The sequence below is a fragment of the Nannospalax galili genome, unplaced genomic scaffold (assembly GCF_000622305.1).
Source record: "Nannospalax galili isolate Female #2095 unplaced genomic scaffold, S.galili_v1.0 scaffold752, whole genome shotgun sequence".
NCBI classification, from domain to species: Eukaryota; Metazoa; Chordata; class Mammalia; order Rodentia; family Spalacidae; genus Nannospalax; species Nannospalax galili.
Genome location: NW_008333404.1, coordinates 570286 through 592934, shown reverse-complemented (window position 1 = coordinate 592934; position 22649 = coordinate 570286). Strand labels below are relative to the sequence as shown.

Below are 22649 nucleotides of genomic sequence, written 5' to 3'. Positions count from 1 at the left end.
AAGACATGAGGGATACATTAAAGGAATAGAGATTTCCTGTTTTTGAGACAGGGTCTCATGCAGCTCAGGCTAGCTTCAAACTCATTATGTAGCAGAAAAGGACCTCCCAGATGCTGAGATTACGGGTGTGAACCACAATTGATTTTAAGAATAGATTTGGGGGGCAGAGTAGAGGCTGGCGAGATGGCTCTGGTTGAGAGCACTGGCTGTTGTTGCAGAGGACCTGGATTTGGTTCCCAGCACCCACATGGCAGCTAACAACTGTCTAACTCCAGTTCCAGGGTATCCAATGTTCTCTTCTTGCTTGCACTGCACATATACAGTGCACTCATAAGCAGTCAAGATACTCATAAAATAAAAAATAAAAACATACTTCTGTAAAAAATGCCATTGGAGGGGCTAGAGCGATGGCTCCGTGGTTAAGAGCACTGACTGCTCTTGCAGAGGACCCAGGTTCGATTCCCAGCACCCACATGGTGGCTGCAAACCATCCTTAACTCCAGTTCCAGGGGAATCCAAAGCCCCTCTTCTGACCTCCGCAGCATTGCACAATACAGGTGCACTCACATCCATGCAGGCAATACACTCATACACATAAAAATAATAAAATATTTAAAAAAACATCATATAAAGCAGGTAAGAGACTACTTTGAAAAATGAGTAGTCTTGTTAAACTGCTGTTCATAGTGTGCTCTCTAACCCTTGAAAGAACAGCAGCACTAAGGAAACTAGGACTGTATGTTGTAGAGTAACTACAATGCAGGGCTGGGCATGCTACAAGGTTCACTGCAGCTGGGAACTGAAACATTCAGTCAAGGGAAGCCTGTCTTGGATTCCTCCAGGACTACAAGAGTTACCCAAATTGTTCCTCATTTAAAGTCTTTCTGTGATTGGTTCTGAGAATTCTGAAACTAGGGTGTTGCACATGATATGGAAGGGCTATATACCACTGAGCTACATCCCTAGCCTCTTTTTACCTTTAGAGACAGGGTCTTTAACTTTCATTCTCCTCACCTTGGCCTCCAGATAGCTGGGATTACAGCCAGTGCCACCAGGATGCCTACTAACCCTAGAGTTCAAAAAGGCCTGCATAGGTATCCTTATATATCTATTTCACATTTTTCAGTTTATCTTGCCTTGTTTCTTCAAGTTCATTTGCCCTTAAAATCACTGCTATGCACTCATATCTCAAGTACTGTCACAGTTCTCAATGGAGCCTCACAATATGGTCAGAAATAAGGAAACTGGTAACCTAAAGTCTTAACAGTGAGTTTATAGTGAAGGCCTACTCCTGGAACCTAGGTTTCTTGAATACCAATCTAGGCCCTGTATTCCAGTGTAAGTGGAGTCTTCTGTACATAGCCTAACTTAAATTGGTTCTGGTTCCTACAGAATGGTTGATTCTTGAAGTAACTTCTTTTTAAAAAATTTTTTATTTTAAAAAATTTTATGTGTATGCGTGTATTGCCTGCATGTAGGTAAGTGCACCCATGTTGTGCAATGCCCATGGAGGACAGCAAAGGCTGTCGGATCCCCTGGAACTGGAGTTATGGACAGTTGTTAGCTGCTATGTGGGTGCTGGGATTTGAACCTGGGTTTTCTGCAAGAACAACCAATGTTCTTAACTGCTGGGCAATCTCTCCAGCCCCTTATTTATTATTTTTATTTTATGTGTTATGTGTGTATTGCCTGCATGTAGGTAAATGCACCCGTGTTGTGCAATATTCGTGGAGGTCAGAAGAGGCTGTTGGATTCCCCTGGGACTGGAGTTACAGATAGTTGTTAGCTGCCATGAGGGTGCTGGGATTTGAACCTGGGTCTTCTTCAACAATAACCAGTGTTCTTAACTGCTGAGCCATCTCTCCAGCCCTGATTCTTGAAGTAACTCTTGGGGAACAATATGAATGCCTGTATGAAAAAGACACTTCGCAAATGGGCATCTATGTGAGGCAGCTGGCAATTACCAAGATTTAGACTCAGAATGGACTTTACCCACAGGCCTCCTTCCATTTTGTGTCGCAATGAACATCTGGCTTTAGATAATTTTTTTGAGAACTTTAATCAGCAAACAATTTTGCAAATGATTTAAACAGAACTACACATTCTCTTTCTATAGCTGTGTGTATACATACAGACACAGCACTCGCAATTTACAACATTCCCGAGTTTCCCCTTCCCCTCTTCCTTTCTACTTGTATTTTAACTAAAGTTCACAGGGACACAACATAGTTGGAGTAGCTTCAAAACTTATCTTCAATAACACCAGCAACTGAGGCTGGAAGCAGTGTTCTCTTTCCACCTCTCAAAGCTATTTAATACATTTGTGCTGATTTTTGCCATTTGCCTCCTGAGAACTGCACGCTTCTGAATCCACCAAACACTTCCTGATAAGTTGAGTCAAAAGTCTGCAGAATCATCACTTCTAATGCTTAAATTCTGGCTGTCTCCCAGCCTCAAAAGGAACACAGCCCAGCAGTAATGTACATTGTGAGTGGCAGAGGGGACTGAGCCTAACAAAGAAGAGCCTGGAACTACACAACAGCATTCAAACACTGAAATATAGGGGAGAAACCAGGGAGGCAGTGGAGGAATGTATTTGTCTCCCTCTGTTATACTCTGATAGTCCTGAAATTTGCCTCCTTCTGTCACATTCCGATAGTTCCGAAAATGGATTTGATCCATAGCAAACCACATTGTGTGAAATAAAGGACTTCATGTATCATTTTATCATAGACGCCTCTCTCCTGGCACCAAATTCTGCCAAAGACACAAAAACAAAAAACGTAAAAGGGCTCTGAAAGAAAGTTAAGCTGCAGAGAAATATACAAAGTTAGGGGCATGGGAAGAGGGAATGAGGTAAAGCCCCTGTTGTCACCCCCATTACTTTCCTGTTGCTACAGATAGCTGATAGCTCCACTCACAGCAAAGCAGATGGCTGGTCCAACAGCTGAAGCCCAGACTTCAGAATAAGTCATCTTCAAGGTTATCATCACCAGACATGGAGGCAGCTTCTATCAAACAGAAATGAGAAAGTCACACACTGCCTTATTCTAGTGGGTACTGCCAAGTGAGGCCCAGAGGAAAAACGGGCTGTTGGTGTTCATTGTCCTTGTAAAAAAAAGGAAGTGGGAAACCTTGTGGCAGGGGTCCAGAGAGGAAGGGGCTCTCTTATACCTCCAACCACCATGGCTTTTTTTTTTTTTAAAGGCAGTGTCTTAATGTGGTCCAGGCTGGCTTCAAACTATGTAGCTAAGGATGACCGTGAAATTCTGATTCTCCTTGCCTCAATTTACAAAGCATTGGAATTACAGGCATGTATGCCCACCTCCAGTTTTATGTAGTACTGGAGATCAAACCCAGGGCTTCATGCATGCTAGTCAAGCACTTTACCCAGTCACATCCCAGTCCCAGAACCAAGCCTTAAATTTAATCTTCCTAGTCTAGATAGACTTAAGAAAAGGTAACTTCCACAGATGATGTAGGTAAACTTCACTGTTTGTACCTGATAAGCTGAGGCAGGACAGGGTATGTGGTAACTCTTCCGGGCTCTTTTTGGTCTCACTAAGCATGCTGGCAAGAGAGGCATCTGTTTCTGTGGCCTGAGGACATGAAAGAAAAGGGAAGAGTGTCTTGACTGGTGGAAAGGAAGAGGCTACCCTGTCCTTTTGCTCATAGGATCTGGTTAAGATAGTAGTTGAGTTTGGCTGCTGAGTGGAGTACAATGTCTTCCTCAATCAACTTTTTCCTAAGTAGTCTGGAAAATGAAGTAATCGAATCATTCCTAACGTAGTATAAGTTTCAGTTCATTGAAAGTTGATGGAATATTATGACTAGATGCCTATACTCTGCCTCTGTGCACTAGACGTCCTGGAAGAAGCACCCTAACGTCTACGATTACTCACCATATCCTTCAACATATCTGGGACAGTTCTGTTTTCTTCCATGTCTTCAGGAAGTTCAATTGCATATCCTTTACGAACTAATTCTAGACCAATATCAAGTTTCTGAAAAGGAAAAATGAAAAAGTAACGATGTTCTGTCAGGGAGAGCAAACTTGCAACTGAAATGGACAGAGGAGCTACAATTGGTATTTTAAAGACTATATTTTAAAGATTTATTTTTAGTTATGTACATAAGTATGTGTGAGTGAATGCTGTGTGTTAGCAGGTACCCATGGAAGCCAGAAGTGGGGACATCAGGATCCCTTGGAGATGAAATTACAGTAGGTTTTGAACTGCCCTGGTACTGGGAACTAAACAGGATATGTTAAAAATATTTTATTATTTTAATTTTATGTATATAAGTGTATGGCCTGCATGTATGTAAGTGCACCCATGTGTACAATGCCCACAGAGGTCAGAAGGCAGCACTGGATCCCCCGGAATGGAGTTACGGATGGTTGCTAGCCACCACATGGGTACTAGGATTCAAACCTGGGTCCTCTGCTGCAAGAGCAGCCAGTGCTCTTAACCACTAAGCCATTTCTTCAGCCCCAAGGATTGATACTTTAAAGACATTCATTTGGTGAGATGGTAAAAGGGATCTTCCAAAGTATAAGTAGTATCAGATAAAGGTTTCTGGGACAGAAACACTGAAGTTATGAAAACATAGCAGCTGCAGCAAGCAATGTGTGAACCTCATTCTTACCTTCCCATTGCTGGTATCATACAAGTAGATCTTTGGCCAAGTTGAGATCCCAGTCTGGACGTAGCTAGAGATCTTGGCTACCAGGGGCTTCCAGTCAGCACAGTGAGTGAGTCTGTCAAACTCATCTAAAGCTTCCTCTTCCCACTGTTCACCTGGCAGATTATAAAGGGGAAGGAGGGACAAGTGCCTCAGAAGGGGTCAGTGTTCACAGGGCAGGGTATAACCTGGAGAGAAGTTGAAACCACCTCTTTCTTCTCAGGAATGTACTTATATTCTCTGGTGGGTTTAGGTCTGACTACCAAGCAAATTTCTATGCTACTTTGTGCAGGAAAAGGCAAGGAAAATAGATAGCATGGCTGATTTACCTGAGGGGGCAATCTGTGCCAGACTACATTCTATTGCTTGAAATGGAAGGCTTAGGAAGTCACTCCTAAAGTGAAAGAAACTGAAATCAGAATCCTTGGTGTACACAGGTTCTCTTCCACATGCCCTTGGGGATATATACCAACAGCTCACTACTTTTTGGCCAGAAATGACCAACAGCTGGGATCCCAGCAGATTCCACCTTGGCCTCTGCACTCACCTGAGAGCCCTAAGATCCTTCAGTGGGCAATCTCCATTATCTCCAAAATCAACAAAGTAGAGGTCCAAATTTCCATTCTCCAAGGGGCCAAGGATCCGGGCTCGATACCAGGAACCATTTGTAGATAAAGGTGCTGCTACAATGTCTCCTACATGCACAGTCAAGTCTTCAGGCTATACATGGGGATGAGGAAGTCAATGGAGGGGCATTATGAAGTGGTGGCTAATAATTAAACCAACAGGGAATATCAGGAGAGAACATACTATAATGATGACATATTCCAGCCTAGCTCTTCCCCTATAGGAACTCACCAGACTATTCTCATAGTGCTGGGTCATTTCACTGACAAGTTTATCCAGTTGCAGGCTGCGGGAACCAATGATTTGGATCCAGAAGTGGTTTGGGTGTTCAGAAGCAGAAACATAGACTTCTAGGTACTCATCAGCATGGAAACTGAAGTCAGGACTGGGAACTGAACACAGGGGTAAGGATAGTGACATATCAGTACTATCTTTGGTTGGAATGGGAAGACTATGTCAAGGCGGAGAGAGGTACAAATACCAAGTGGCTGTTAACCATTTTAAAAATGGCTGAAGGGAAACTTGATGACTTATCCAAGAATGTCCTGAAGAAAGGTACCAAGTTATCTTCTATACCTTTCTATGTAACTACAGTTTACATTATTTGTTATCTACCATGTATTTAGATTAGTCATCATTTATAGTGACGGTAAAGCCTCCATCTGCTAGGTATAGCAGGATCAATAAAAAGTACTTTGATAGTAATTATACTTGTTTCAGACTATTCTACCAGGGACTTACTATACAGTCCCAAATCATTAGCCCATTAGGGCTTCTGGTCTTCCTTGTCCAAGCTAGCACCTCTATATAGCACAGGGAGCCCACAGTCTTTTCATTCTTCTTCAAGACTGATATTAAAAATCAGTAATGAGGCAATACAAAAATCAGGCCGAGAACTTGCTTATGTAAAAAGTGTGTCTGGCAGAGGGTACTCAGCAGTAGATAGGACATCTGTAGCAACCCCCCGCCCCAGGTTCAGGGAACATTGTAGAAGAGGGGGGCAGAAAGAATACAAGAGCTGAAGGGTGGGTAGGAATACTGTAAAATGCAGTCTTTTGGACATAACATGGCTGTAGCACACACAAATTCACAGCAGCTGTGGTTACTTGTACAAGACCTGCACAAGATCAAGCCAGTTAAAATTTCAGCATGGATGGAAGAGGAACTCCTGGGGCTCCATTCCCATCTGAGGAGCTATTGGCAGTTGATAGTGGAGAGGGGAAAGTCATTTTTCTTTGGGAGTGTGGTCACTGGTAGGTTACCCATGCTCCAGTGGATGGTTCTACACCCATGCATATATCAGCAGCACTAAGTGAATTCAGTGGGTAATAAGAAAAAAGACATGAAGCTGGGAGGGAGAGGTGTTGGGGGAGCAATGAGGAAGTTCAAGGGGAAAGTTGGGAGTGGATATGAACAAGATACAATGCATACATGTATGAAATTTTCAAAGAAATAAAAAATGTTTTTAATAAAAACCATGTCAGGCTGGAGAAATGGCTCAGTTCCCAACACCCATATGGGATGGCTCACAACTGCCTGTAACTCGAGCTCCAGGGGTTATCTGATACCCTCTCTGGCCTCTGTGGGCACCACACACACACGTGCACAAACGCACACTCAGATACACATGCATATACATTAATTTTTTTTTTTAAAGTATGTCTGGGGCTTGGGAAGATAGCTCAGTTGGTAAAGTGCTTGCTGTGTAGGCATGAGGACTGGTCCCCAGCTCCCACATACAAAGCCTGCAATCCCAGTGCTAGGTAGATACAAGACGGGGATTCCTGCGGCTCACTGAAAAGCCAGCCTAGCTTAATCAGCAAGCTCTAAGTTCCAATGAAGAGACTCTGTCTCAAAATACAAGGTGAATGGCTCCTGAGGAACAACACACAATGTTGGCCTCTGACCTCCACATGTACAACATGCACTCATGTACATGCACACACTCCTCCACCTGCACATACACAAAGTATGTATGGAGGGAGAATACAACGAAAAATTGATTCTTTAATGCATTACTCAGATCAGTTTTCCATGTCAGCATAGTTCTATCCTATTTTCTTTTATCATTAGCTGTACTCAGAAAAATATTGATGTTTAGTATTAAAATATTACCAGAAAGCATTATCTATGACAGACATACAAGTCATAAAAACAGAATTTTTAATTGTTTCCTATTTTAGACCAGTTAATCCAGTATTCCTGGTTTTCATATGGTTAATGGGTTCTTCTTCATTACATACTTTCAAACATGGACGTCTCTGGACTGGTTTGGGCACCAGATTTCTGAAAGCTGTCATCATTAGGTTTCTCCGGGGAACCTTCTTTTGGTCCTACAACAACCATATCACTACCTCCTTTGCAAAGAGGAACCTCCAGGGGTGCAGCCTGCCCCATGCTAGGACTGGTATTTTTCCATAGAGCTGATTCTCCAGCTCCACCTGGCTCTGTCACTTCCTCTCTTCTCACACTGATTGGCTGCTTTCGTGGGACTCTGGTTTCTGCAGAACGGGCAATTCTTTTCCGAAGTTCTTCATCTTCTGAAACTTTCTCCAGTATCAAATACTATGGGAAGTAAGAGAGGGTTCATTTCTATGTAGCCAGATACTGACACAGGATGGTGAAAGGGTTATTCTCAGTCTTAGGTATACTTGCCTTAGCTGCTGCCACTTCCTTCTGTGTTCCTGAGATTTTTATAAGTCTTGACAGCAGTAATGTTCCCTCTGATTCTTTGTCACAAGTGATTTTAGCTCCAGAAGCCTTACAGATAGAACGAATCGTCTCGCCGCCTCTCCCTACATTGAGCAATACACAAAAACCTGTCCTTCCTTCCTGGCCAAACCTCACTAGGAGAGAAATCACTATTTTGTGTATATTATGAAAAGGAGTCAGTTCTCATTTCCAAGTTGAACGGAATGTAAGATATTGAATGGAAATAAGGAGCTACTGATGTAATTACTGTAGAAAAGAGAATATAGGACTCTGTTTTAACCATTTTATTTAAACTCTGCACTTTGGCCAGGTTAGCTTTCCTATTATTTTCCTTTTTTTTTGCTACTCAGCAAGACTTTACTTTATAGCCTCATCTCCCAAGAACCCATGGTCCAGGGTGTATCAGAACCCTAGACTGAGGCCAGGACACTTCTCTGCTTCCAATGGCAGCACTGAGGAGCAAACCAGGGGAAGCATAACAGGTACCCTCTGGAGCACTGTCTTCAGTCTGCACATGTATTTTGTGCACATGTGTGTATTTGTGTGGGCATATATATGTCACAGCACACATGTAGAGGACAGAGGACAACTTCCAGAAGTTGGTTCTTTCTTTCAACCATGTGGGGCTGGGAATGGAACTGAGGCTTGACAGGTTTGGCAGCAGCATGGGCACCTTTATCTGCTGAGCCATCTTGCTGGCCTGTAAAACCTATTTGTAAGATTCAAATCATATTGCTTCTTGATTTTTTTCATTTACCACCAGTTTTGGAAGAAAGTAAAGCTTTGAACTCAGTAGCTTGTCTTTTTTTTTTTTTTTTTCCCCCTTACAGAGTGAAGGGGAGGAGGCCTGGGAAACTCTTGGGAAGGGATGAAGGACAGGCAAAGGTAAAGAGTGAAGGAAACAGCAGAGGAAGCTGTCCAGTGGTACCTATGATTCTGCCCACAGATCTCTGGGGGACTGAAAGCTGCTCAAACACTGGGGTATTCTCTGCCAGGATCTGATGGATTGCTGCTTTAGCCTTGCACACCTGAACAGGAAAACCACTGATAAGCAGCACTCGCTCATCGCCTACATCCTCTGTGTCCACATCAATCCGAGCACCTGTCTGTTTCCGCAGCTGCCGAGAAAAGGAGACATGGCAGTACACACTGGTAAGGATGCGCTAATCAAGCCCTGGAAGCAGATGAGTTGACCATAAGCCTCACCTAAATCAAGAAGCTATAAACAGCTCTCATTTACTTGCACTTATGCGTGGAAATTAGTGACAAAGTTAATCCCAAATAGCAGTTAATTCAAAACCAGTTTTCTTTGTGTTTACAACCTTTTCTTTCCCAAATTTTGTAGCAAATCACAGATTTTCTTTCTCTTTCTCTGGTGCTAGGGAAAAAATGTAGGACCTCTAAAATGTTAGGTAAGTGCTTTATCAATGACCCACATCTGTAGCAAAAAGATTTTGTTTTCTTGACATTTCAGTTGAACAATGAAAGATGCTAAGAATTGCTAGGCAGCAATTCTTTAGTGTCAGTTAATGAGAATTCATTAACTATATAATAAAAAAGAATATTTCAAGCTATACCAAGCTGAGAATCACCTAATCAAAAACTGTTTCAAGCTTAGTCACCCATTGTCTAAGTAGGAGTACTCATTTCTAGAAGGAAAACAGTATAGTTAGCTAAAAAAAAAGTTTCTGTAGTTTTTCTTTCTAAAATATGCACAGTGTGGGCGTTTTGTGATATGGTGTCAGAGGAAGGAAACAAGAAGTCAATAAATAGAATCAATGCCAGGGAAAGCCACCTGCCTACTCATTTACTTGCCTGTTTAATATTGGCTCCTTGTCGTCCAATAATGAGTTTCACAGCCTCCTGCGGAACCCGCATCTCTATCTCAATGTCATCTTCTCCAACAAATGTCAGTCGCTCTTCTGCACAGACCATGGCTCATTAGACCAGATTTAAATATGCCAAAGCTAGTACCATCCCTCCCCTGAATCTATCAAAGAGATACTGATCCAAGAGATAAACGGTGGATCTCAACCACAATGCAAGAATATTTGAGTAGGAATTAGAAAGCCCCAAGAGACCAGCACTGGGGCTGGGAATATAGCTCAGTGATGGAGTGTAGTCAGAAAAGGGAAAGTTCAATCCCAAGCACTCTATCTGCCTTCCAAAGATCACTTGACATTTTGTTTGGGATACTATTTCAGATGCTAAAAAAAAAAATTTTTTTTTGGAGAAGAAAAGTTCTCAGTTTTGAGGCAGCCACTGTTTCAAGACATGACTTCTAAAGAACACTCAAGGCTAGAAGTTTTCTGAGGCATCCACTAGTCTAAAAATCTTATTTTTATATTAGCCCTTTCTTTAGGGTTTATTCTTTAGGTCTATCCTCTCCTGACTACTAGAGAAAGGAGGGAGGGAGGGAGGGAGGGAGGGAGGGAGAGAGAGAGAGAATTAGTCACAATACTGATTTTGCAAGGGAGAAGAATCAATGAAATTATGTGTTCACTTCAAAGACTAACTTCTCAGTAACAAAAGAAGAAATCACATATTTTTAAACATTTTTCACAGAAAGTCAATTATATCTTATAAATACTGGTCTGGCAAGGAAAGCTTTCATTCAATTTAACAAGGCAGGGAGACAGTATTTTGCAGGCACTGCGCTGCATGGGTTCACATACCTCTGCTTTCCCTATATCTGCGGTATAGGATATAGGCAACTGTTGCACTTGCTGGGATTCCAAGGCCCAGGGCTATTTTCTGAATAGTGGACAAGCTTGTCCATGAGGACTGCTCAGTGGACATTTTCTGCTGTACTCTGAGTTAACATCCTGAAAAACAAATCAAGGAGAACTGGGAGTTTTTAGCTACACTTGTCTGGTTGGCAAAAACGCATGAGAACATACTATATTGAAAACAACACTACTGCATATTTTACCTACTTCAAAAGCTTCAGTAGTTAAAAAATCTATTTAATGGAAAAGGTCTCAGATTATTTTAAAAAATGTTAGCTAAGGGACACAGACACATGGAACTATATTAGACATTTCACTTTTTTCTGAAGGAGAACTATACATTGAATTAGTTTTAAAAGATAAAGGAGCCAGGTATGGTGGTGCACACCTTTAATCCCAGCACTCAGGAAGCAGAAGCTGGTGGATCTCTTGTAAGTTTGAGGCCAGCCTGGTTTACACAGTGAGGTCTAGCCTAGCTGGAGCTACAGGGAGACCCTGTCTCAAAAACAAAGAAACAAAAATATCAATAAAAGACAAAGGAATGGAAAAAAAAATCAAGTATTTAAAAAACATATGCGAGGTTGGAGAGATGGCTCAGTAGTTAAGAGCACTGGCTGCTCTTGCAGAGGTTTAATTCCCAGCACCCACATGGCAGCTAACAAACATCTGTAACTCCAGTTCTAGGGGATTCGATGCCCTCTTCTGACCTCTTCAGGCATTGTACGACATGGGCGCACCTACTTACGTGCAGGCAATACACTCATACACATAAAATAAAAATAATAAATAAAATATTTAAAACCATATATGCTTAGGTTTCATACCAAGCTATTTCAAATTCCTTATCTACACCTCTGGGCCTTTCCAGAATCTGCTGTCTCTGCAAGGACTGCCATTTCAGGCCTAGTGAAGCCTTGGTACTTATCCTTCCTAGATGAACAGTCTTTATTCAGTGCCTCTACATCTGACTTCTTTCTACTACCTACTACTATGAACCAAGTGAAATGGGGTTCTGCTCCACTCCCTCATCAGAACTTCTCTGACCAACCTAGATGGCATGTATGAAGCCTAATCTTACCTCTCAGCAGGAAGTCAGCTATTCCCCACAAATCTCTCCTTTACGACTGTGTCCTTTCCAACTTGGTCTCTTCCTGCTTCCTTGGGCAGAGTATTTCTGAGTTTGGGGCTTATCGTTCTGTTCCTTTTATACACTGCTAACATCACTGCTGTGGGTTTAATTATTACCTAAAGCCCAATGTCTCCCACAGCACAGCACCTGGCCTGGTCCAGAGGTACGAACTCATTTGGAATATCAATGGCTTTCTTACTGGTTTTGTTCTGACTCTGATACTGTATTTTCACTTTGCTCAAGCACAATTTAACATTCCCCTCACTGTAAGTCCTTATTCTACCTGTCCTATTACTTCAGATGCCTCCTTCTCCACTTCCTCTTTTGTTTCTTTCTTTTTTTTTTTTTTTTTGTTGAGACAGGGTTTCATGTAGCCCAGGCTGGGCTTGAATTTCTCCATAGACTAGGATAATCTCAAATTCTGGATCCTCCTGCCTGTACCAAGTGCTGAGATTACAGGTGTGTACCACCATGCTGTCCCCAACACCCCTTTCAAAAGGTGTTCCTATTTTACTGAGAAAGCAGAGCAAGCCTTCACTCTTTTACCTACCAGTCTACATTTGAACCTAAATATTTAATATTCGCTCCTGCCATCATAGAATTATTTAATTAAATTAATTAATCTATTTATTGGTCTTTTTTTTTTTTTTTTGGTCTTTTTGAGATAGGGTTTCCCTGCAGCCCCAGCTGGCCTGAAATTTGCTACATAGACCAGGCTGGCCTCAGTCTCACAGAGATCCACTTGCCTCTGTCTCCCCAGTGCTGGATTTAAAAATATGCTCCACCACCTGGGTCTATTTTTAATGTGCATGAGTGTTTTGCCTGCGTGTATGTAAATGCACCATGTGTGTGCAATGCCCACAGAGGTCAGAAAAGGGTGTTGGAGCTCCTGGAACTGGAGTTACAGATGTTTGTTAGCTGCCATGTAAGTGCTGGGAATCTAACCCAGGGTCCTCTGGAAGAACCACAAGTGTTCTTAATGGCTGAGCCTGAAGTCTTTCATAGTAATACTGCTCTACTAGTTCTTTTTCCTTCTCTCTCTTTTCTACCACCAAGCACTCTTTCTACAGGATTCTACTTGCTTCTCTAACTACTTTCCATTTTTCCCTTCCTTCTGCATAAAAACACAAGGGTATTAATGTATCTGCACTCATTTTCTCTTCCTGAATCATCGCTCATTGCTTGTTAAGGTCAACAGTGACTGCATTGCCAAATCCAAAGATCGATTCTCAGGTCCCATCTTATTTAACTTTGCCACAGCATCTGACATAGCTTGTGATATTCTCTTTTCTTTGCCCTTCCTTCCTTTTTACTAGGAACTCATACTAGAAAGGAGGTCCTTAAAAGCTATTCTTCCCCCTTTCCTTCCCTCTGCATCCCATCCTTTAGCCTCCTCTTCCCTTTAAATTATGCTAGGCAAGTGCTCTACCACTGAGCCTGAGCTACATACAGCCTCAGCTCTACTTTTTTTAGAATTTATTTTTTGACACAGGGTCACTTTATATTCCAGGCTGGCCTTGAACTTGAGACACTTTTCTTGCTTTAGTTTCCCAAGATTACAGTACTTCCCTCTGCATCCCATCCTTTAGCCTCCTCTTCCCTTTAAATTATGCTAGGCAAGTGCTCTACCACTGAGCCTGAGCTACATACAGCCTCAGCTCTACTTTTTTTAGAATTTATTTTTTGACACAGGGTCACTTTATATTCCAGGCTGGCCTTGAACTTGAGACACTTTTCTTGCTTTAGTTTCCCAAGATTACAGTATGAACCACCATGCCTTTTTTTTTTTTTTTGGACAGGGTCTTACATATAGCCCTGGCTGGCCTGGAACTCGGTATGCAAATCAGGGTATCCTTGAACTCAGAGATCAGTCTGCTTTTGTTTTGGAAGAGCTGGATTAAAGATGTGCACCACCACACCAGTCTTCTCTGTTTTAACCTCTAAACACTGGAGTGTCCCCAGAACATGTCTTTTTCCCCTCTTCTGCATTCTACCTCACTTCCTGGGTGATCTCATTGAGTTTCATTGGTGGCCTGGCTTTAAATCTCATCTATATGTTGGTAGCACCCTAATTTATAACAGATCCAGTGAGGCACTTTCTCCTAAACTCTGATTTGTAGCCTTCCTTCCTTCCCTCCCTCCCTCCTTCCTTCCTTCCTTCCTTCCTTCTCTCCCCTCCCCTCCCCTCCTCTCCCCTCCCCTTCCCTTTCAGAAAGGGTCTTGCTAAGGTTGGCTTGGAACTAAGTATCTCAGGATGGCCGTGAACTTGTGATCCTCCTACCCCAGCCTCCTGAGTGCTGGATTACAGGTATGTGCCACCATACCTAGCTGCTAGTACTTGTGCTTTTATTCACTCTACACTGACCTCTTTTTCCTTTGCTATGACTACTCTAAAACACTATAAGGCTGGGAATGTAGCTCAATGGTAGAATGGTTGCCTTGTATGTGTGAGGCCCTCAGTTCAATCCCCAGTACCATGAGGGGGTTTAAAACATTATATTGAATTTTGATTACTACAATTGTTTAATTATACCCCCACATTTACTATGGTCCTCTTAACTTATCCTCACTAGCTGGAAAGTCAAATAATATTATTCCTATCAAAATATTCCGATGGCTTTCTATATCACTGAGATTAAGAGCCAAGTCATTTGATAGCCTGCAAGGTATTTCTTATTTCTACACCAGAATGTTAATCCCACAAGTATACAGATTATTTTTGTTTCCTTCTTCAGTGTTCAACACACAATAACCACTCAAACATTTAATTGATAAAAGTTTATTGAATGAGTAAAATTTCATTTCTTCTGCGACTCTGTTGCCTAAATGTAAATTCCCAAATGGAATGAAAGATTTGATCTTTCAACTAATCTTTGCCTGCCATCTTCATGGCCTCATATTTTTAATTCTGTCTTTTCTAGGGGAACAGAATCCACTTATATCCCCTCCTCTGGCACATGTCACTTCTGTCTCCCTAGTCTTAGCCTAGCTGATATCCCCATGTGGTTCTATTCTTCCAAGTTTCATCTTTAATTCTGAGGCCTCTGGGATTCCTGGTGCTAGCTGAGCCTATGCTACTGTGACAGACGCACTAGATGTAACTGTTTATCTGCTATGACGGTTTCCTCTAAACTACTGGATTTATGAGTGCAGTTTAACTACATTCAACATTTCTATGTGCTAGATACTATCGTGGCACTAGGAACATAAAGATAAAAATATAACCTATGTTGCATAGATACTATCCTAGGCACTTTGTGTGTGTGTGTGTGTATACACATTATTCAATATTCATAAAACCTTGTAAGGTAGGAAATATTAACTTCATTTTTATATAAGTATGCATATGTCCAAAAAGTTTATTTAAGCTCTCACCCAAAGTTTGGGTTATTTTGCCTATGAAAAATCTTTTAAAGTGATTTCAGAAGTCTCTTCCAATTTTTCTTTTACCTAAACTTTCAGGGTAACACTATCTTGTTTTTATTCTTTATTTTGACTAACTTTAATTCAAAAATTGGTAAGCACTGGTAGAAAACATCATAGATGATAAAAAAATCAAACAATGCTCATTTTCAGATATTACACTTTAATAGTACAAAACACAATGTGGCCAGTCAAGGTAGCATACCTCTATAGTACTAGCATTTGGGAGGCTGAGGCAGGAGTATTGAAAGTGTTGAAGACCAGCCTGGCTTACATAGTGAGGCTGTCTCAAAGAAACCAAGCATGGTAGTTTCTAATGAGAACTGCTGAAATATCAGTAAATATAATTTGTTATAATTTGCCTCCAGATAAAAAAATTCAACACAAGAAATGGGCGTGGTGATGCATGCCTTTAATCCTAGAACTCAGGAAGCAGAGGCAGGCGAACCTGTGAGTTCAAGGCCAGCCTAGTCTACACAGTGAATTAGGGCTACAGGGAGACCCTGTCTCAAAAAAGACTGAAAAAGAATTCAACACAAATAACAAAAATGCTGGGCTGGGGAAATGCTCAGTGCTTGTCATACAAGCCTGACCACAGTCTGGATACCCAGAACCCATGTAAAAGTTAGGCAGGGGTAGTGGCTGTCTTTAATCCCAGTACTTGAGAGGCAGAGACAGGGGCTCCTCAGGGTTAGTTGGCCAGCCGACCAGCCAGAATTGGTGAGCTCTGGCTTCAGTGAGGGACCCTGTTTCAGTAAGTAAAGTGGAGAGCAACTGAGGAAGACACCTGGGGTCAACATTGAGTCTCGATGTGCATGAGCACCTGCACATACACATACACTAATATACATAAGATCATACACATGCACACATACAAACAATACAAATTTAAAATGTCTTCACCATAGTAAGGCTAAAAAATACTCATTGATCTAGAACTTACTCTGGAATAAAACTGTGGTTATAAATATGCTCTCCCTGAAAATTTATAAGGAAAATGAAGAGGAAAGGAGATGCAGTATGGGAATGTCACTCCCAGGAGCAGAGACAGACAGGTTAGGAGATTAAAGGTGGATTATTTTTTTTTAAAATCTTTTTGAGACAGGGTCTCCCTGTAGTCCCAGCTGACCTGAACTCACTATATTAGACCAGGCTGGCCTTGAACTCACAGAGATCTGCCTGCCTCTGCTTCCTGAGTGCTGGTACTAAAGGCGTGTGCCACCACGCCTGGCTATAAAGGTGGATTTAAAAAAAAATTACTAGTCTCATACAGATTTCCATAAATTGCATCTGCCATAAGGTGTAGCTCAGTGGCAGAGGTCCATGTCTGTGTCTCATGTGTAGCAGACTTAGGGTCCCAAGCTCCAGCACCACAAATAAACAGAAGCTTGCATCAGCACTTGCATCTGGCCCCAGAGCTTTACTGACCAGAATGGAATAAAAACCTTCGAGAACAACTAACTATCAGAAGTTTGCCCAATCTATTTTTTCTAGCTAGTAGTTTTTTTAAAAACAAATTTAACCTTTCCTCTTGACCTGTTGAACAAAAGCATGGCCTGAAGAAAAAAACAGAAACTTTTATTACCTTGGGTATTCTTTTCAAGTATCTTGTCTTATTTTGGACAATTACTTGGTAGATCTAGTGTATCACTTTAGAGATTGAACATCAACAGGAGGAGAAACTGGTTTTCTAACCCAGTATGCACACATATACATATACATGCATATATACGTATACACACATACATATATATGTATACACACACCTATTGGTGGGAGGAATGAATGGTGCTAGGTAAGCATTCTACCATGGAGCTACATCTTTCTCCCTTTTCTTTTTTTTTCTATATTTCCCAGGTTCATCTGATCTTTGGATTTTTCTGCCTTAGTCTCTGGAGTTGTTGGGATTATAGGCATATACTACTTACTTTTAGGGGAACGATGAGTTTGCATGTAATGTGGATTTTTTTTTTTTTAAATTTACGTGTAGAGCACATCCCCAAATCACTGAATAAAAATCAGCTTCTCAGCCAGGGCGTGGTGGTGCACACCTTTAATGCCAGCACTTGGGAGGCAGAGGCAGGCAGAGCTCTGTAAGTTTGAGGCCAGCCTGGTCTACATTGTGAGTTCCAGGCTAGGTGCGGCTACAGGGAGACCCTGTCTCAAAAAAAAAAAAAAAAGAAAAAGAGAGAGAGAGATACATCATGCCTTTAATCCTAGCACTTGGGAGGCAAAGGCAGGCAGATTTCTGTGAGTTCAAGGCCAACCTGGTCTACATAGTGAGATCTTGTCTCAAAGATGCACCAAACAACCCCCGCCTCCAAACCCCATCTCATTTATTACCTGTCAATTTATTCAAACTAATAGAGTAATATGAGTTTGGTTCTGGGGACCTAACAGTCAAGAAAGACTTAGCTGCTTTCAAGCAGCTTTTTGTGTGACAAGGAAGGTCAGTACCTTAGGGGAAACCAAAATAAATCTAGCCCTATATACGTTAATATTCTGTTTACACTACTTTTTAACTAATAATTCATGCTATGGAGCACAGAAATAAAAGAAGTTTAGAACTGGGGTGGATCACAGAAATTATTTTGTTCCATTAATGGTACACCTGGAGAAACAGGCTTAGGGATAGAAAAGGATTTCTCTAAAGTCACATAGCTGGTTCATCATTTCTATACACTAAAGTATGCAAGGGAAATAATGGTTTTGAAGGCGAGTAGTGACCATATCTCTGCCAAGGCACAGAGCACTATAGTTTTTCAGTTCTGAAACTATGAGAGTCAAAGTCAAGGATATCTGGTATCCTTCCCAAATAGTGACCTATCCATATAGACTTCCACAGTATCCCAAACATATCTTTGCAGCACATGCCATGCTTATGACTATTTTTTTTTTTTGGTCTTTTTGAGACAGGGTCTCCCTGTAGCCCCAGCTGTCCTGGAACTATGTAGAGCAGGCTGGCCTTGAACTCACAGAGAACCGCCTGCCTCTGCCTCCCAAGTCCTGGGATTAAAGGCGTGCACCACCATGCCCGGCTCTTATGTGATTTTTGTTGGGCATATGTCTGGGAGCAGCAGGTTTGGTTCAGCTTTCCTTTCAGGGAGTGGAGAATCAGGTCAGCTGCCACTGCCCTGTACTCTGCTAAGAAAGGTCTGTGGAAGCTAGTCGCCTTTGTCTGGCAGCATGGCAACACGGAAGCTGGAAGGGGGGCTGACTTCTAGTGTTTCCTGGGCAAGGTTAATTTTCCCTAGTGGATGATATATTTGGCATTAAATCATTTGGGGAAATCAAGTTTCTTCGCTATTGCTGAACTTTATTTTATGTGTACGTGTGTATTGCCTGAATGTAGGTTAAGTGCACCTGTGTTGTGCAATGCCCGAGGAGGTCAGAAGTGGCTCTCGGATCCCCTGGAACTGGAGTTATGGACAGTTGTTAGCTGCCATGTGGGTGCTGGGATTCGAACCCAGGTCTTCTGCAAGAACAGTCAATGTTCTTAACCGCTGAGCCATCTCTCCAGCCCATGACTATTTTTTTAAGTTTAAAATTGCATTTATTTATTTGAATGTGTGCACGTGTGTATATACCACAATGTACGGGTGGACATCACAGGACAACCTGTGGATCGAGTCTGTCCTCCCCTTTCACCATAGATCCTGGAGATCCAACTCGGGTTGTCAGGCTTGGAAGAAAAGTGCCTTTATCTTTTGTTACTGTGTGTATGATGTATGGACACCTATGTACCAGGGAACAGGTATGGAGATCAGACAACAACTTTATGAAGCTGGTTCTCTCATATATTACTCATTAAACTAAGGTCACCAGTCTTGCTCATCAAGTACTTTACACGATTAACTATCTCACTGGCCCCTATAATTCCTTCTCTCTCTCTCTGGTCTTTTTTCTCCCTGTAGCCCCAGCTGGCCTAGAACTCACTATGTAGACCAGGTTGGCCTTGAACTCACAGAGACCCACCTGCCTCTGCCTCCTGAGTGCTGGGATTAAAGGCGGCCACCATGCCTGGTAACCCCTGTAATTCCTGATGAATGGTTCTGTCAATTGTCAGAGGAAGGAATTGAAAGCAGCAATGGGTGCAGAAATCAGCAGTCTAGAGCAGATATACAAGCAGAGCATGAATTGGTAGTATGAATACACAAGACCTAGGAACTGATTTACAGGAATAGTAGTGGGCAGAGCCAAGAAGCTAGTTGTCAGGTGTCTGGATGGAATACCTGGTAGATGGTTAAGTCAGAGAATGATTTTTGTGGAGGAGTGTGTCACAGGATGAATGCCTAGGCCAAGGGTAAATTTGTTGGGTGACTTCCATTTGAACCAACAGGTAAATCTCACTAACTCCAGACACTATGAATTAGTGCTGAGTTACAAGTTGGTATGTTAACGAAGTCAAATCAGCCAAAGACAACCAGGAAATTATTTAAACAATGAGGACAGAGCCTGCTGTGGTAATACATGCCTATAATCCCAGCACTGGGGAGGTGGAGGCAGGAGGATCTGGAATTCTACTGGGTACATAGCAAGTTCAGAGCCAACCTGGACGACATGAGACCTTGTCTCAAGGGAAAAAAAGAAAAAAAGCCGAGTGGCTAATGCCAGCAACAATCTCAGTACCTGGGAGGTAGAGGCAGAATTGTAAATTTAAAGTCATCTTTGCCTACATAGCAAGTTTCCAGCCAGCCTGGATAGCTACAAGAGACCCTGTCTCAAAAGAGCAAACAAAATGAATAAGGAGAAAAGAAGACTACTGGAAAACCAAACAAACAAAAAAATACAAAGTGGAGCCGGTCCGGTCGTGGTGGCTGAAGAGCGCCTTTAGTCCCAGCACTTGCGAGCCACCCGACTAAGTTGGGGATCATAAAGGGAGGACCAGTAAACGGATGGCTCCTCGGTCTCAAAGAAAACCAGTCTAGAGTGCACATAGTAGTGGCAAAGGCCCTCCCGGCCCCGTGTCCTAGCCCTGGGCCCGAGCCTCTCCTCCGGTTCGGTTACTAGTTCCGCGAGCAGAGCTGCTCGCAGTGACCCGCAGTCCCCCAGGGCCCTGACACCGCCCCTGGCCCAGCGCAGCAGTGCTTCCCATCCCTCAGCCCCGCACTTCTGCCTTCCACTTGCCGGGGTTGCCCACCGCCCGACCTCTCCCACTCCCCAAACTCTCGAGGCCGGCCTTTACCGTTCCTCCAGAGTCGGCGTCGCGCGCTTGGCCTCGCACCTCGCCCGCTCAGGAGGCCGCCGCCTGTCTCTCGGCGCCGATACCCCGCGGGCAGCGCTCCAGCAGCCTCTGGCCCCGCCCCGCCGCGCTCTCGCGCCAATCAGCACCCGGATCCACGTCGCAACCAATCCTTCGGCGTCCTGCGGTGAACTACGTACAGGTTTACGCGCGGAAGCCCAATTACCCGGATGGAATTCAAAGCAGGCCCACCTCCTCTGCCAGTAAGATGCTGGGAAGGCAGATGCTGTTAATGCACAGTGCACCTGCTGAGAATTAAATGGCCAATTAGAAGCTTCGAGAGTCCTCTCAGTCCTTCTCCAAGCCAATTGCAGAGGAGGCTTCCGCTTCGGTACTTGAGGGAAAACCGGCGCTCGCGAGGCTGCTCTTGAGTGGAGCGCTCCTGGGTGTCCCGGTTCTCAGAGTTTACGCTATGGGATCATAGGGGGAGCAGCCTGGAGCTGGGCGGTGCTGCTCCCCCTCTTTCTCCCGCGCTGCTTTGCCTGGATTAGAGACGTGGAAATCAGCTGTGTTGCAAACGTGAAATAGTGTTCGTAGCTAGAAAGGAAGTGGGGAAGGCGCTGCATCGCAGGGCGAGCTTCTGTCCCCCTCCCTGGACACGCCCTGTGGACCGAAGGCACCTTGGCCACCGCCGGGGTGAGGGAGCTGCCCAGGCCCTCCCTTATTCTGTGCGGGCCAGAAAGGGGGAGCTTCGGCCGGCAGCGGTTTTCTTTGGAAAACTGAATTCCAGCCGCCGCCTGGGTCTTTCCAGGACCGTTAAGAACGGTTGGGCCCCGCTGCGGGAAGCCTGGCGAGCACGCCCGGTGCCCTGCGCTGGAGGCTCGCCCTGGGGACGGGGCCCATCGTTCCTCGTCACCCGGGTATCTTTTGCACTGCCTTCTGTCGCGCCCTGAGCGTGATGAGCACGCAATAAACGTTTGCTGAATGAACACAAAATTGTATCTGTTCTATTAGATGCCTTTGAGCCACTTTCCCCTTTCCTATTAATAATAATAATTATTATTATTATTTTAGAGATAGAGGCTTGACACGTTACTTAGGCGGTTTTCAAGTGCCTTTTGTTCAGGCTCTTAAGTGGCCAGGGGTTACGGGCATGCTCGGCTTCTAGTAATTTTTAAAAAATATGAAAAGTAATGCAGAGAATGTCTTCTTCAGAGACAACCAGTCCAACTAGTTTCTTGTGAAAATTTTCATAAGATATAGTTAACATAAATGTATTTTAATTCAGTTGAAAGTGTCATTCATACAATTTTGTAACTTCCTTTTATATAATCTAGAAATCTTTCCATAGCAGCATGAACCTCCTTGCCTATAGTAAGTCTCATAGGACACATAAGATATATTTAATCAGACCTTTAACATGATACTGATTTTCAAGCATTACTTAATTTTGCTCTTATATGAATATATCTCCATGATAAGTAGGATTGCAAATAGTAGCTCAAAGGAGTGTGCATTGTCATTTCATTCGGAGATACAGTTTTTTAAAAAATATTTTTATGTTATGTGTGTATTGCCCGCATGTAAATAAGTGCACCCGTGTTGTGCAATGCCTGCGGAGGACAGAAGAGGCCGTTGAATCCCCTGAAACTGGAGTTATGGACAGTTGTTAGCTGTCATGTGGGTGCTGGGATTCGAACCTGGGTCTTCTTCAAGAGCAGTCAGTGTTCTTAACCAGTGAACCATCTCTCCATCCCCAGAGATACACAGTTTTGCAAATATTTTTCCACCAAAATTTTTCAATTTTCATTCCATTAAGCATATTTGAAAAAGATTTTACTTAATATTGCCAAATTGCCTTCTACAGAAGTTTTAGAAGTTTTCGCACATCTTGATTTTCTTTCTTTCTTTCTTTTTTTTTTTTTTTCGGTCTTTTTGAGACAGGGTCTCCCTGTAGCCCCAGCTGTCCTGGAACTCACTATGTAGACCAGGCTGGCCTTGAACTCACAGAGGTCTGCCTGCCTCTGCCTCCCAAGTACTGGGATTAAAGGCGTGCACCACCACTCCTGGCTAAGGGAGGGAGGCAGAGGCAGGCAGATCTCTGTGAGTTCAAGGCCAGCCTGGTCTACATAGTGAGTTTCAGGACAGTCAGGGCTAGCTACCA

General features: G+C 43.0%; 1 protein-coding gene across 3 annotated transcripts; it reads right to left on the bottom strand.

The window, feature by feature from the left end:
* Positions 1-2040: 2040 nt before the first annotated feature.
* On the bottom strand, positions 2041-20644 carry Tdrkh (tudor and KH domain containing). 3 transcript variants are annotated; one of them, XM_008828198.3, is made up of 14 exons: positions 20489-20644; positions 10698-10847; positions 9838-9944; positions 8951-9140; positions 7966-8105; positions 7554-7875; positions 5542-5702; positions 5231-5403; positions 5013-5077; positions 4648-4799; positions 3903-4004; positions 3503-3599; positions 2922-3011; positions 2041-2757 (listed from the first exon to the last, which is right to left on the bottom strand). In XM_008828198.3, the coding sequence occupies exons 2-13, from the start codon at positions 10819-10821 to the stop codon at positions 2962-2964; spliced, it is 1683 nt and encodes a 560-aa protein (XP_008826420.1). In that variant the 5' UTR covers positions 10822-10847; positions 20489-20644; the 3' UTR covers positions 2041-2757; positions 2922-2961. The 3 variants fall into 3 exon arrangements, with proteins under 3 accessions (XP_008826420.1, XP_008826421.1, XP_029417023.1); XM_008828199.3 differs by having other exon boundaries at positions 7665-7875; XM_029561163.1 differs by lacking the exons at positions 2041-2757; positions 2922-3011; positions 3503-3599; ... (3 more) ...; positions 5231-5403; positions 5542-5702 and having other exon boundaries at positions 7380-7875; positions 9051-9140.
* Positions 20645-22649: the final 2005 nt, after the last annotated feature.